The 16113-nt window shown below is 40.6% G+C and overlaps 2 protein-coding genes across 5 annotated transcripts in view; one reads left to right on the plus strand and one right to left on the minus strand.

Annotated features, from left to right (window-relative positions):
* Positions 1–8293, plus strand: part of ccdc187 (coiled-coil domain containing 187) — a 17576-nt gene extending 9283 nt beyond the window's left edge. The window contains exons 6-12 of one of the 4 annotated variants that reach the window (XM_037102949.1): positions 3203–3281; positions 5785–5906; positions 6026–6097; positions 6192–6326; positions 6661–6773; positions 6867–6961; positions 7045–8293. In XM_037102949.1, coding sequence (XP_036958844.1) covers positions 3203–3281; positions 5785–5906; positions 6026–6097; positions 6192–6326; positions 6661–6773; positions 6867–6961; positions 7045–7193 — 765 coding nt within the window. In that variant the 3' untranslated portion in view covers positions 7194–8293. Of the gene's footprint in view, positions 1–3202; positions 3282–4069; positions 5314–5784; positions 5907–6025; positions 6098–6191; positions 6327–6660; positions 6774–6866; positions 6962–7044 lie in introns of those variants that run through there. The other 3 variants (XM_037102946.1, XM_037102948.1, XM_037102947.1) reach the window with 3 other exon arrangements.
* On the minus strand, positions 8272–16076 carry tnfrsf9a (tumor necrosis factor receptor superfamily, member 9a). The gene is made up of 7 exons (XM_037102950.1): positions 12389–16076; positions 11435–11554; positions 11178–11315; positions 11003–11075; positions 10782–10885; positions 10538–10696; positions 8272–10407 (listed from the first exon to the last, which is right to left on the minus strand). Exons 1-7 carry the CDS (start codon positions 12522–12524, stop codon positions 10283–10285), a joined length of 855 nt encoding a protein of 284 aa, XP_036958845.1. The 5' UTR covers positions 12525–16076; the 3' UTR covers positions 8272–10282.
* Positions 16077–16113: the final 37 nt, after the last annotated feature.

Here is a 16113-nt window from a genome sequence, read left to right on the forward strand (position 1 = left end):
AACAGAGACACAAGCTGTCAGCTACCCATCTGGAAGATTGCTCAAGCAATTTCTCTGGTGGTTGGTTCCAGACATGGACCATCAACCTCTTTATACAGAATCCACTCATGTGGGCACATAACTGGATGTGCACGCTCAACATGTGTAAACACTGTGCAGTTTGAGGAAGAAGCAGGTCATGTAAAAATGTTATCCAAGTATAGTGTTTGATAAAGACACTTGGCTTCATTTAGAATGATGGCCCCTGCATAAAACTGGGATGCCTATGGAGTAGACAATTAAATTGGTCCCACATAATCAGAGAAAAAGTTTTACCTTTTGCTCTAAAGGTATAAAACCTACAGCAACCAGAATGCACTCGGCTGCACCAGTTTGGTTCTGGCCCTGGCCCGTAATCTGTTCTTTTTTTCAAGCAGGCAAGCAATATCATCTCTGGTTCACAAACCTTCTCTATTGCAGCTTAACACTATACTACAATATGTACCTGAAAACATTACAGAATCTTGGATCGTAGTCCGTCAGCACTGCCTTGTTTTTATAGTGTGATTAAAGTTTGGTAAGACAGAGGTATTTTGCCAGCCATAGATTTGGGAGCTTTGTTTACAGGCAATATGAAGAGAAAAAGGTTTCCCTGTGCCTCAAAACAACCATATAGAGCATAAAGTGTGGCTGTAGACTTTTTTTTTCCTTGATTCAGTTGTAGACAACATGGGTTTAAATTTTTGCCGTCTGACTTTAAATAAAAATGTAATCTAGATAATGTTGTGACATTTATGTTTTCCATTTCCCTTCTTTTTAAATTCAAAAAGAATAAGCTTGCAACCCAAGCAGGACGAGGCAACCAGATGGTTCCCATCAATCACTCCCTTGTTGTTCCGATGTTCAGGCCCTACCCCTCAACTTAGTTTTTATGTCTGTGCATTTTTACGGCATTTCTGAACATTGGTTACTTTACAAAAAGAGGGGCAACTGTGCCACAACACTCCCCAGCTGGTCCAGTGGAGCGGTCTGCGTCAAAAAAACCTGCTCCAGTATAACATTTTCCTTTACCCTGCAGTTTCCTTTTTAGAGGAGGCTGCCTTGGCCAGGGTTATAAAAGCTCCTTGTTTGGAGGATATGAGGTCAGAGGCTGTGAGGTTCATTCATCACTGGTAAGAAGTTGGGTTTGTGAATTGGTAAAGCCTCATTTACCTACTGGGTTAAAAGTCATGCTAGGTTATGCAGCAGGTTTCATGAGAATATATTCATTCCTGTGTGAATGTGATCATTTCTTTTATGAGTGTTGATGTTTGGAGCAAATGATGACCTATTAATACTCCCGTTAGCTTACCTTCCTTAATGACTGGCTGATCAGAGGTGTTGATTAAATATTTGCCTCCCTGTAGATTGTGTCTTTAATTAAGGAACAGAAGGTGCCAGGCTGAGCTGTTTTTAAATGCCAGATCCCTGTGGCACTCCATGCCTAACCTGCCATGGCAAGCTGTTAATTGTCTGCTGATGCTGGCAAAGTGGCTGACACACACGCCCTGATTGCAAAGAAAAGTAGCTGCATTAGCTTATCGGCATGATTTATGTTGCAAATGTAGCCAACAGAGACATATCTTCTATTTCATAGAAATTACTGGTAGAATTTGCTGATCTGCAGGGAACATTATTAGTTCTGGGATTTCCAAGAAACGTGACCCAGACACATCATGTGGGGGGGGGGGTCTCATTTAGAGAGAAGACAAGTTTAGCAGCTATGGTAAGAGCAGGCATTCCCCAGTGACAAGGTGTTAGTTCATGTGTAACAGTCCTGCTGACCTGCTTCTGTTGGGAGTTTTTTCAGGTCTGGAGTTCAGGCTGAAGGAGATGAAAGGTTTGCTTGTCTCAGTCAATCAACTAGTTTCCATTGAGTCAGCTTCAGCCCCAGTTAAAATATTTTGTTTTGGCCACCCAGAGCTGGCACTGGGTGAAATAGTCACCATAAAGATGTTGTATCACTTCAAACCACACTAAATCAGCCAACATAGCATTTAGTGTAGCCTCCTCCATAGATATGCCTTATATACATGGATTAGATTCTCCAGTTGATGTAAACTTGGCCAACTCAAAACAGTCAAGGCTGTGAGTTGAGCATTAATAATATGTAGGGAGCAAAGGGAGCAGTACAATATTGCTTTCTCTGTAATTTGTTGTACATTGTGGAAAGAACATGGTACAAAATAAAACAATCCTGGCACAATGAAGGCAGTTGCTGTCTTGCTTCACTTTTTACAGTTTATGCTATGCTTCCCTCTAGTGGTTGAACACAGCCAAATATACATGGTGTCTTGAAGAAAATTCTAGTCTTGCCAACTCGTGGTTGGGCAGGTGTGGAAAAACCTGACTGTATAGTAGGTGGATTATATTTTGACATTTTGTAATGCTTTCATCTCAATAATTTCATTATGATCTTTGATGTGATGACTAAAATGAGCTCCATGATGGAAATAAGCCAGACTATGGCTTTTATTATTGGCAAAAAAAGGGGTTATGGTCAAGGGCAGGGATAGTTTTTTTTTGTAGTTTGTGCTGATAACTGATAACTTACTTCTTATGGCAGATGACATAATGATGACTGATAATTTTATTTTTTTTTATTTTAAAAGAATTCAGTAACCTGCTGTTTATGATAAGGGTAAGAAAGGTTGTTTCCCCTCCTCTGATATCTTGCTGAACATGATTGCAAATTGAAATCATGTTGTGTTCCTGTGAACTTGTAAAAAAACACCTCCACGCAGGCGATGATATGTTTGGCACTTTAGTCGACACTGCCTGGCTGTACCCACATGCAGCAGTTTGATGTTGTGACAAGAGCATGACAGCAACATGCAATGCTTGTTCTTCTTGTCTTCTCCCTCCTTCTTTTTCTTGTTCATGGGAAGACTTCAAACCACTTAAAATGTGCATACTGCCACCTACTGATTCAGAGTTTATAGGTGCTCACTTTTAAAGCCAATGAAAACAATTTGGTTTAAGCATATCAACTCTATTTATTTGCTTTATTTTCATTATAGCTGATAAATGACAGATATTGTATACATTTACCATTATCAAGCCAATACATTGTTGAACTTGAAAGTTTTCAGCCTACTTATGTTTATTTAGGTATTTGACAGACCAGCTTAACATCTTAATCTTCCTTCAACCTTTACATCTCCTTTCGGCTGTGTCTCCTCAGGAAATAGCTAAACAAATGCAGGAAGAGGAGGCAGAGAGAATCAGAAGGAGGAGCAGACAGCAGCTGCGTCACAATGAAGGTACAATTTAACCATTTTGTTAATGTTTTATTTTGTTTAAGTGGTTACCATAGGCAGCAATCATAAAATACTGCCAAATCATTTTACAGAAAAAAATGATATTTCAATATTTAGGAATTTGGCATTCTGAACAAATTATATATTTTTAAGTTTATTTTTGAGAGGCATATTTTTTTTGTTCCACCTACGAAAAAACCCAGGACATCTTTCACTTCTCTCTAACCATCCTCTGCTATTGCTAGCTATTGTTATATTTTAATCCATTGTCAAGTATGTTACAACAGCATGAACAAAACATACCCTTCATAGCTCTTGCATAGTATTGTTATTGCCATGTGTTGTATCTATCCATCCATCCATTTCCTTCCGCTTATCCGGGGCCGGATTGCGGGGGCAGCTGCCTGAGCAGGGCCATGTGTTGTAATTCATCTGAATTATATGCATGCATATAAAATGTCTTTTATATTGTCTTTAACCCATGACTGTACATTTGTATTTCAGTATAGAGACATATTGGAATCCTTCAGCTGTGCCTAAAACATTAATGTAAAATATGTAACAAATGTATTGTGGTATTTAATGCCGTGTTACCTCATCATTAACTGCACTTGTCTAATAGTACCTGCTAACAGCCTCATCCATCCTCCCTGCTTTTGTGTTTGCATGTTTGGCTTAACTAAAGGCAGCGCCAGCGATCCTGCACTGCTATCCCCTCACCAGCATACATTCAGCAGCCGTCACCGAAGAGAGGAGCAGTACTCATCCACCACCACCAGGTGGGGGTGTTCTACCTCTCACAACAGTTCATACTTAACTGAGCCTCAGGCGAACTCCCCCAGGGGGGTAACGGCTCAGAGAAACAGAAATTCATGGTCAAATCAAGGACACCGAGATTCCTTTAGGGAAATCAGTGTATTGAGAGAGCCTTTGAATGAGGATTCTGAGGACTCGGACACGGCTTTCTCTGAACAGCGTTCTGTCCTGTCCCAGAGAATGAATGATGGAGTCAACACAGCACCTCCTCGACGGCGGGTATCTATACAACATCCATCGCAAGAGAGAAAGTATAGAAGTGTTTGCTCTCGCAACGGCTTTACAGATGAGCAGAGAGTTTGGGAGGAGGAGGGAGGAGAGTGTGGTGAGGACTATAATTATGAAAATGGTGACCTAGAGAAGAGAAGGTGCAGGGTCTGGGACTGGGAAAGGAACCAGAGAGATGAGTATGAGGGTTCGCATAGGAGAAGAGATCAGGATAGACAAAGGCAATGTAGTCGCAGTGAATCTGTCCGGCTACATGACAGGAGTAGACACAGTAACAGAGACCTGGTGAGAACTTGGAGTTACGACGACAACCCTGACAAACATGTACATTTTCAGGAGGACACCAGAAGCTCTAACAGGCAGCGCAGTGAAGGCAGCAATGTCTGGGACATGCTAGGCCAGATCCTCATGGAGAGGGGTGTGCCTGTGAGGTTTGGCACCAATGGGGCGCCACTGCAAATATGTCCCCGAAGCAGAGACAGCCAGGTGCTCCACGGGAGTGAGGCCTCCTGCAGTGACTCCCAGCCACATCAGAGAGCCTTCCAGAGAGCTGCTACCACCAGGCACAGTTTCCATGGAGATATCAGGGAAAGGAGGAGATTGTCATACCAAGAGAACAGTGGGAGAGATCAAGGAGAAGACCGAGACAGGCACCGTAATATTGTGGAGCCTGATGAAGAGGTTTATGAGATTAGTAGTAGAGACTCATATTTTGCTAACAGAGAAAGGGGAGGCAGTGGAAGGTGGAGAGCGCACAAATCCACTAATGATGATAATAAAGAGGAAAGCAATGTAAATGGTCATAGGGTCAAGAGGACAACGAGTGAACGCAGGCGTTGGCACCAAACTATAGAAGAAAGGTTAAGCTCAGAGGAGGAGCAGGAGGTGGAGAGGAGAAGAGAGCAGCCCCGCCGAAGAGCCCCACAACGTAGCCAAAGCCTCAGCACCAGCAGGGTTTCAACCAGGGATAGATCAAGGCACATGGCAGCAGGTAACCCCCAGAACTGCAGCCAACTTCTGTCTGCAAAGCGAGAGCTTCCAATGCTGTGTGTGCATTTGCTCCTCTTATCTTCCCTCAATCGTCTCCTAATCTAGAGAAAGTTGGGTTTTAGTGGTGACTGAAGTGTGGACATTTTCCTTTTCAAATGTATAATTCAAGTGATCCTGGTATAAAATCAATGTGTGCTTTGGTTTCATTCTCATCTCCATCTTCATCATTATCCTTTCAGCTTTGACGTAGTGAGGGTATGAGTTCTATGGAGTCCCATTTGGAACAATCTTAAACTTTTACATACTGCTTCCTCTCATCTCTTTGTGTGATTTTTTTTTTTTTTCAACCTGTTTTAATGAACTTGTGTGATTTCTCTGAACACCTCTTACGAATTTTACCCCTCCTTTATGTTTTATCATCACCATCATCTTTGTTTCCTTCATATTTGACACTGTCATATCTCACTGTTAGGAGCGTCACTGCAACCAGAGCTTGACGCGGCATGCCTGGACCTGGGTGTGCTGCAGCAGGTCCTACAGGATGAAGAGCTGGCTCGCAAGCTGCAGCAGGATGAGGAAAAGCTGTTGAGGAGGGTAAGCGCCCCTAGAGATTAATATTACAATCTTTGATTTGGATGTCATGAGAAAGTGCAGATGCTCAGTTTCTCTTTTGATTCCTTTTGTGTCTAAATTAAACTCTCTTGTTTTCATAGAACTCCCAGCCCTCTTCATGCAGCACTTACCCAGAGGGAGACTTTAGAGTAGCACAAGTGGCGCAGGATCAGGTACAATTATGAACTGAATTTAATTTCATCACCCCATGTATCTCATGGTTAATATCCACCAGTGGAATGATCTGTTGTTATGTTTTTGCATTAGGAAATTGCGCATTTTATGCAAAGGCAGGAAATTAAGACAAAGCGTCGATCTCGCGAGCTAGAAGGGCCGTCATCATGGCGCGAACACAGAGCGATGATCAGCCATCATGACCGACGAGCTGCTCGAGACAGACAGGTAAATGTCTTCACCATCCAGAGATGCTGTCTTTTGTAATGCATGTCTTTTTATTTTTCAACTTTTTATTGAGCTTTTTGGCACATGGCACACAAATACAGTACCATGCAAATACAAGTACCATGCATACACACAGCATGTGACACTAAAATATATACAAGCCACTACAAAAAACAACATAATGCATGTCTTTTCAAAGATCCCATAACTCTTGGTTTACTCTCTATCAATACTAAATAGCTGACTTGTGAGTACTTTTTATCATGTTTTTATTATGTTGGATCTATTGTCAGTGTTGTTGCAAAACGTGACTGTTTTGAATGAAATGAGTCAGACTTCTCCTCTGTGGAAGGTCCAGCGGGAAAGGCTTGACTCAGAGGGCCTTCCTTCCCCAACTGAGGACTGTTCCCCAGAGATTGAGACACCCAGCTCCCCCTGCACAATACTGTAACTGTCTCCACTTGATTACACATAAAACTGACTAATGTCTCTATTGTCACTCTTATACCTTCTTTAAATGACTCACAACTACGTTTACAGACAAACCCAGCAGATCAGAAACATTGCGGAAGAGCTTGACCCGACTTTCCAGGCCAGGAGACAGGGCACAGACAGCCTCAGAGTTGGACAAACAGGTACTTTAAACAGGAAGAGTAGCTTACAAAAATAAATTTCAACAACAATAGCTGACACTTGTATTGTTTTTCCTTCAATATAGGTCCAACTGGTCAGTCACCTCCCACTCCACATTCTGGCATACATGACTTTGTAGAGGAGCCTACTTTCATCCCACCCACAAAACGTCCAACTGAAAAATCAGGGCGCACTAAACCCAAAGAGAAAAAGGAAAACTGCAAGCAACAGTAGCTGTCATTACTGTTGGATGCATATATATTTCATAACACTAAACATGAGTTCAGCTACAGAGTTCTGATGAAGAACCACCATCTACCAGCCAGCCCTGCGAGCACTTTAGACCAGAAAAAACAGACAGAAAGAATTGTGAGGGGTGACACTTTACCTAATAATGACTACACTTTGGACTCTGCCTTTATCAGTTTCAAAGGGAAAATCAAGATTTATTGAAATATTGTTTGAATTCTTCAGTGTTAATGAGTGTTTAATTTAAACAGTATACCATTTTTTATTTTTATTTTTTAGAAGCAGCTTTTGTTTGTTTTTATCTAGTAAAGCAGTATACCATTAGTATCTAAAACGTCAAATGACAAAAATAAGACGTCACTGTGATGACCCTTGATCCTGCGTAACGTGGTTTCCGGACAAGCCAGTTAAAGACATCCACTTTTGGAGCATTTACTAACTTTTTGTAAAGGCAGATTGGCAGGACACCAGCCGATTTTTACAATGACAATCAAATTAACTTTTGTAACTCTTATTAAATGGAAATCCCATTTTCTTCCTCTACATCAAGCTTTGTAATGTCAAGATGTAAATATATCCTCTTGGAACAAGGTAAGTATGTAATCAAAACTCAAAGGTCCACTTGGAGGTTCAAGTGCATCTCAGGTCAATGATGGTTTTCTGTATCTGATGTGATATAAATGACTGAGACAGGGGTTAGCTCTCCCCCTATATATGGGCACTTATTAGCATGTGACCAAAAAGCTTTTAATTAGACATGAAAACTTAGATTATTTGGTACATATTCAACTCATATTTTTGTATATTTTGACAGGAATGTTTCCAGAGGCAATTATTATTCTTTATACTGAACACTTACTCCAGCAACAGATTTGAATTGATTTTTACACTCATAACTATTCACTGGTCTCAGTTTTTGTCTTGTGTTTTGTTTGATTATATTGTTCCCAAGTTTAAAACACTCTTTTTGTTGTTGTTGTTTGTTTTTGTCTTGAGTGAAATATACCACTGCTCAGGTGGACCACTATGAATGCAACTGTTCTGTATGAAAATGAAAAAAAAATAAAAATAAAACAAATCCTTTTTTTATTGGCCATTTTGAAAAGTCATTAAAATAAAGTACAAAGAAAACCGCTATAAAAAAACAAAAGTCATGTATAAACATCAAAGGCAGAAGGATAAATTCACCTCAACAAACCAGTGCTTCAGGTAACCATTGACAGGTAAAATAAAGTGCTGCAGTTCTCATGAAAATGTTTAATGATCATACTTTGGCTTCTCTGCTCAAGGCAGTACCTGAACCTTGTGGTCTTTTAACAGACTTCTTGAGCTGTGACTCATACCAACGCACCGATATAGTGACTATAGGTGTGGGCTAACATTTTCAACCCTGAGCCCACACAGCGCATGACTCAGATCTTCCATGTCAAGATAGGCCTGCTACAGTTCATAAAAGACATGTTTTTTAAAAAAAAAAAAAAAAAGTTCCACTTGGTCTCATCTTGCTGCCTACTACACTGTACTAAATGATATTCACAACAATAAGGAGTACAGGACTGAGTACAGGGGGGTTTCCACATGACCCTTGAATATTGTTTTATCAAACAGCTGCTTTCTGTCATGTTCTTTTCCCCAAGGTATTCATGTGATGCACTTAATAGGAATCTTGGCAATCCATTCAAAGCACATGAGTAACAAAATGATCTGCCATTTTATCCAAAGATTACTCTCGGTGTTTGCCAAGCTCTCAGGGGGCATGCCTCAACTTGAGATGAACGCTACTGAACCAGAACCAGCTCTTATCTACAATAGTGTAGATGGGCAGATTCTGTACTGTACTGTAGGCTCCCTTTATCATAACATGGTGTAGAATTAGCTTGTAACAAAAAGGGAAGGTCCCTTCATTGGACTTTTTGACACCAATAAAACAAGAGCAGGAAAGTCCATGTAGTTCCTGGTAGTAGGGTGGAGGAGGTTATATACCACACTCTCTTCAGTCTGATTGTCGCCTGACATTTACAATAGTACACAAAGCTAGTGTCTTCTGTGCACTACTATTTTCACAATATATCACAAGTAGTCTACAATCAAAAACATTTAAATAATAAACCATAACATACAAAAAAAGTAACAAGCTATCCACTGATAAATCCTGTTTCACCATAAAAAAGTCACATATAAGACATCATTGTTCCAGTTTGGTTGCTGCAACATAACCTGGTCATAAATATACAATTTCAGCAGTAAACACTAGTTGGAGAATTGGAGCCTGAGTTAAATGAATCTCGTATTCTATTTTAGGAGTCGTATGTGGGCTCAGCAATGGACATGGCTGAAAGCTGACGTCAGACACAGCTGAACACCCTCCCGCGCTTGCACTGTACATCCACACAGAGCAGCTTTACCGCTCAGACATGCAAATGTGCAGAGATATGAAACTCTCTCCCACTCATTCATGCATCACAGTATTATTTAACAGTGTATTGGCCAAAGTTCAACTACTTGAAAAAAAAAAACTAAAAAAACGGAAGAACTTAAAAAGAAAAACAAATTTGTTTCCAGTGGCTTCTAAAGGCTATGATCTTGATCAATTAATTCAACCATATAATTCAAAGCCTGTCAGATATTTGAGGACTGTCAAGATTAATGCCAGGGAAAAAACACAGCCTCCATGATGGCTATAATTTACATGATGAATAGGCTGTTGTAAGTCCACTTTGTTTTTTCCCCTCTCAGAATTCCCCTTCCTCCCCTGTGTCTATTCACTGTGTTATCAAGAGATTGCTAGAATTGTATCCTGGTAATTTCACAACACGATGCTACCTCATATTCAACCCATCAGTATTCTCACAGTTGCTTTGCTTATTCATATAAAAGAGGGTGGATAAAAGACAGCTGGGTGAACAAAGTGCTCCTTTTGTTGCACTTTGAGTCGAGCAAGGACATCCTCAAAACTTTGTATCACAAAGAAAGGCCCTATCGTATTCCGGAAATCCTTGTTTTTTGTTTGTTTTTTTTCCTTTCTTTTCCCTTTCACCAAATTCAATGGAACCTCCACAGGTGTTTCAGGGTCGTCATCCAATAAGCTGCTCGGAGGAGTCCTTGGAGGCGAGTGACTCTGAGCTGCTCCCCTGCTCTTGCTGGGCCTCATGGAAACTGCACTCAATTGCAATTAATGTCTGAGGGTCATCTGAAGAAGCTAAAAAAACAGGGCAAATTGAATACCTTTACAGAGTGATTGTCTGATAAATGTTCTGCATAATGGCTCATTCAGGTAACATGGTTAGGCTTATCTTTTCATGATTTGTATGAAGTACAACAGTGATTACCTGTAGGGTTCACGATTATCGGCTTTTTCGATGTTGCAATTTTGCGCGTTTTTCTTTTCTGGTGGATTTTCAGGGTCACAACAATGATCACGATGGTGAGGCCGAAGACTACGCTGGTAATCACGGATAAGACCAACGGCCATGCCTGTTCTGGGGGAGCTGATGCAAAATGGCAAGAAATGAATGTCGGCCTACAGTGAAAATAAGAACACAGGTACATTATGGGAGCAGAATCGTGTCCTACCAGGTCCTTTTGAAGGTTTAGGGTCATCAGTCGGTCCAGAGTCACACTTGATGTCAGAGGTTGCATTTCCCTTGGCCACGATCTTATCATCCGGTTTGGGACACCTTTTGAGAAAGATAAAGCGATGACAACAGGACTTGAGTGATTTTTCTGGGTTTTTACTGAAACGTGGCTTCAAAAAACAGGTGCTGATTTTAGAGCAGGGTATATATATATCTTACTTGGTACTCCAAGGTTTGCACTTCTGGTGAATTTGGTCATTGAAGGTTCCCTCCGGACATGGTCTGCATGAACCTGTGTAGAAAAAAAAATCATTCAGGTGAGTTTCAAGTCAGTCTAACCTGTGAGTCTAGAGTCTCTGTGCCAAATCCACTAGCTTATCTTTAGTTTACTTACGATCCTTCGTGGGTTCCTGACCTTTGTTACACTTCATGACACAGAAGGTACAGGAGGGATCACCACAGATGAGTCCTTCTTTACAGCCACACTGTGTGTCAGTCATGGTTGTGCATTCTTTCAGTAGGACATGGGCACCTACTCATACAAAGAGGGAAACAGAGTTGTAAAACTAAGTACTTTGACATATTTCCACTAGTAGTCCCATAATGAAAAAAACATGGCATTATTGTGACCAGTAGGATCACTGAACGCACCTACACACTGGTTACATCTCGAACAACTGAGGCGTAGAGGATCCACTGTATATGTGTCTGGCTCACAAGGTTTACAAAGGTCCTGTGGCTTTGGACCACATTCACTGACCAGGCGGTTTCCTACAAACACACACACATACACACACACACACACACACACACACACACACACACACACACACACACACACAGGGAACAGACAACTGTAAATATACTGTATATTCTGCCACATTTTGACTCTGTTTCACTGAGATTAGCTCAAGTATTCAGAGACACTTTGACCTTCCTACTTAAACCTTTAAAAGTCAAAATGCAGCACAGGAGAGCCTTAAAGAAAATGTCAAGTGTTTTGGTACTCTAGGGACATGTGGAGGTATAAGTCACAATTCCAAATGATTTGAGTAATCATTACATCACCCAATCCCTGCCTCTCTGTTGTGGTATTAGCTGAGAAAACCACTGAAACTATTGTTGGTTACAGGCAGCCACCACGGAGGAACAGGGGCTGGAAAATCTGCAGCTGAAAGTGCATACAACTCAGGAAGCTTATTGCTCATATTAGATATTACTATTAACACAACTCTTGAGGTATGAGGAAGGAAGAAAAAAAACATTAGTGTAACATCTAAGTTCATGTGGGAACTGAACAGAATGTCATTACAGGTCAGTTTTGCACATTAAAGTGTGTTTCTTCCTTTTTGAAACTTGTCATCTACGATACACGCAATACATCTTAGTCAGTGAGTGACATACTACATGCATCTTCTCCTGGAGCAGCAAAATATTTTATATTTATCATGTTCACATATACATTGATAGAGTTATCCTTGTGGATCAGTGCTGCTGGATTACTTTCAAAACAGTTTGGACAGAGATGAGAGCACAGCATTTCAGCAAGAGTTTTATCAACACCAAAAGAAAAAAAAAAAGGTAATTATCTCCTTTATTACTTACCAGGATGACAGGCTTCACAGCAAACATTGTCTCCACTTTGTCTCCATGTCATGCAGCCAATGGCAGTTTGTCCAGGACGGCACAAACATACCTGCATGAGCAGAGAGACACCCAGCACCCAAAGGATCACAGCCATACTGTTGTCAACTTCCCAGCCTCAGGGCAAATGTGAGGTAATCCAAGTTCAAGAAAATATCCCAGGCACCTAAATTATTTTAATCCTTTTTGTTATTTCTAAATCTGAAGCTGTAGTCCTCAGTAAACAAGCACCATTTATATTCTTCTCAAGTTAGAGCCACTCAGCAGTAATGTCATGAAGTTGAAAAAATGAGTAATGTCATGTGAAGTAGTCTCTCTGTGCTGTTGTGGGCTCAGTGCGCTCAAACTTACTCACCACACAGCCAGCTGAGCATGCTTTTTCATACCCATACTTCTGAAACTGGGGGGCGTGACTAAGAGTGACTTCATTAATATTGATCAGATTCAGATGAGTAGCATGGAAAATAACCCAACATAAAAAAAACATAAACTGTCAACAAACTGTCGCTGTGAACTATAAAATCATAAATATAAATTGTTTGCTAACAATTTTTTTTTTTTTTTACAAAGATATAACTTATTTTTTATTTAGTGTGAAAGCAAACACAGCAAGATTAGAAATATCAAAATGGCAAGATGCAGGAGTTGTTTAACCAGCAAAATAAAATAAAGAACATTAAGAACAAGCCTGGTTACAATATTTAGCTCTCTTCCCTCTACCCAACTGCTGCTTTTGTGCCACCTCCCTTATCTTTTTGTTTTCTTTGTTGTATCTGTCACATCAGGTCCACTTTGTACATTTAATTGGTAACCAGATAGTCTTGTGGAATTCGCGCAAGTGACTCTTACTAAGAAGTAGATCCTGTAAATATTAGATAACAGCATGGACTTGTTCAAACCTGTCTAGATGAAGGGACTTAAGTGAGAACGGCATCTGCTTTGACCTTAATTCAGACTCACCACTTACATGCTGGCAACCAAAGTTCAGTGGGTGTGTTAGAAAAAAAAAAATAATGCAATAAATGAATGTTTTCTGGAGCTTATTGCTGACAGCAGCACTGCAACGTTCTGCTGAACAGCAGAAGTAGATGACAAATAGAATGTGGAGGTCTGAGCTCATTCATGAGTAAATCTTTAAAATTGAAAAACCTCTTATGTGTTGTTCATGGCACAGTTCAAACCGGATTAAATAAATTATTTGTCTCTCTCTGTTCACTATCGTACAAGGTTTTTCTGAAATTAGGTCCTATAGGGTAAACCTAGGTTAATGAACTCAAGTGAAAACAATGTACTTTTACCTTAGCGTCACTACTGCATACCTGTTCAAGCCATGACTCCTGGGTGTGTCAATGAAAACTATAAACAAGTCTCTGTCATTACAGTAGGCACCCTGTTAGCTGGGGTGATGCCAACCATATGGCTCATGGCTACCTGTCAAAGCAGCAACGCCCCTAATTATGCATAACTAAATATAATTTGGTGCAAAATTTCAATTCAGTTTGTGATCTCTGGGCGTCCACAGACCTGGATTATGCCAGACAGGCTGTAGGAGCCATATAATGTTTTTTTCAAGTTTTTAAAAACAAGTCCCCATCAACTTCATTTGTTAAGGAGGATACCGTTTAGCTGTGAAGCCCCAGAAATATTGTGTGGACTACAAAACATCACTTGATTTGCCCTCGGCATGAGGGTGAGTAGAAAGTGACTGAATTTTAATTTTTGGGTGAACTTATCCTTTAGTGAGAGAGGCATTTCGTGGTGTGGATGGCACATCTCTGGATCTTTAACTGTGGCCAAATGTTGCTTAATGTTTTCAGAAAGGATTTTTTTTTTTTTGTACTAGAGTAGTTTTACTTATTACACCCAAGTAAATGTTAAGTGAAATAGGTTAATTGATCTTTTACTTGTAATCTTCCTGGCCTCTTTCATGTGCTTCATTCACTATAGTTGTATAGTTATATTGGGTATGTTTATTAAACAAAGCTTAAGCTGATGTCATTGTAAAAGGATGGGCTTTCCTGCTTTTGTTTAGCTGTCATTGGTGGAACAATAGAGATTACTAAGAGTTATAAACAGAGATATCAAAAATGAAAACTTAAGATATCATACAATTTCTAATGGAGGAAGCAGCTTGTTATTGAGCGCATAATATCAGGTCACAATGTGAATTGTGGGTTGATGAGTCATCACTGCCCAGAGTCACGAGTAAAGCTAAAGGGCACTGAAAAGTTTTAAATTTCCCATTCTTTTCTGTCATCATCTGCTATCATGACCAAATGAGCGGTGGTCATAGGTAATCACAGTGAAAGGGAAACGGAAACAAAAAGTGCAGTGACTTCTGTGCTTCACTGTGCCAAATTGAAAGTGTGACTGGCCTAAAGGTTACCCTTGTTAAGTGGCTTTTGTTGATGATTTGCATCGTGACAATTCCCAAAAACCAGTTGAAAGGTGTTTCCTTACAGTACGTGCTTTTGGACTTTTGGAAAACGGAAAATTTGCTTACTAATGATGAGACAAGCAAAAAAAAAAAAAAAAATACTCACTCGGGGTTGGTGCGTCTCATCCTCTGACTCAGCTCCAATTCACACAAAGCCACACATTATGTCTAACGCACCATGATCTCATGATACACGAATGACATTTGACAGACTTCGCCTTTGACCTTCTAAGGCTTCAGCTTCAGCGTAGAAGGGCTCGCCCACTGTAAGAGCTCACGTAGGTCATCAGAGACTGTGATGTCAAAAACTCAGCACCTCACCTGCCCACACATCCCTTGGGCAAGAAACACCTCCCACACTTACCCTGCAACCTCCCTCTAAATTCAGCTGTGAAGCGGAGTAAACCCCAATAGCTCTATTAACATACTGACTCGGGAAATACATTTCAGTTTGATCGGTAAGCACAGTAGAGTACCGTAGTAATGACATTCACTCTGCTGGTAAATGAGTGTATGTGTGTAATCACATGTAGGCTGACATCAGCCTCCGTGTGAGTCAAACAACGATAACAGTGTGCCAGTTGTGACAGAATTTGTTTCATTCCGGGACTACTTATTTTCACTTTGTCTAATACTCTTTACAATGAGCGTTTATCATGGCGATCACCGTTCTTTGCACTCCTCTGGGGGCTGCTTTTTCTCGCAGGGCACTTTAATCTGCCTCTGCACACGAGGGTGTCATTGTAAGAGCTCTGACATCACATCCTTCCTGAAAAACACATCCCCTCATGTGGGGGCGTCACCACCAAAGTCACATTCAGCAGCTTCAGTCATCTGTGGTTAGTGGGTCAAGCAAGACAAGGGGGTCTGTACAGGTTACGTTTACATCTGAGCTTGGTGAAAATATCGCCAGCCCACTGGGAAAGTACGTCGTGCCGCTAGTGCTCGGAAGTTCCACTCCGGGGTGTTAACTGTTAAGTGTCAACCAGTACGAGTGTTGCTGACACATTTAGGTGTTGTGGTGTTTTTACAACGTGCAGTTAGTCTGCGCTTTATTATAGCCTTTCACTTGAAGAGCCAACACTGGTCATCGAGTCGTGACTTCCTGCTCGCTGTGACAGTGAAACGTTTTCATTGTCACGCATTGCTGAGCAGACATTTACAAAATGCATTTTTTTATGAATTAAAAGTTGAAATTCAAGAGGGTTAAAAAGGAGCAAGTTCAGATTAAAAGTCTCCATCTAGTGGC

This window comes from Acanthopagrus latus, chromosome 7, assembly GCF_904848185.1.
Source record: "Acanthopagrus latus isolate v.2019 chromosome 7, fAcaLat1.1, whole genome shotgun sequence".
In the NCBI taxonomy this organism is placed as follows: domain Eukaryota; kingdom Metazoa; phylum Chordata; class Actinopteri; order Spariformes; family Sparidae; genus Acanthopagrus; species Acanthopagrus latus.

Coding starts and splice junctions, on each gene's coding strand:
- tnfrsf9a (XM_037102950.1), bottom strand. CDS start 12,524: ATGGCTGTGATCCTTTGGGTGCTGGGTGTCTCTCTGCTCATGCAGGTA. Junction 11,076..11,177: donor TCAGGAACCCACGAAGGATC/GTAAGTAAACTA, acceptor TTTTCTACACAG/GTTCATGCAGACCATGTCCG. Junction 10,886..11,002: donor TGCAAACCTTGGAGTACCAA/GTAAGATATATA, acceptor CTTTCTCAAAAG/GTGTCCCAAACCGGATGATA.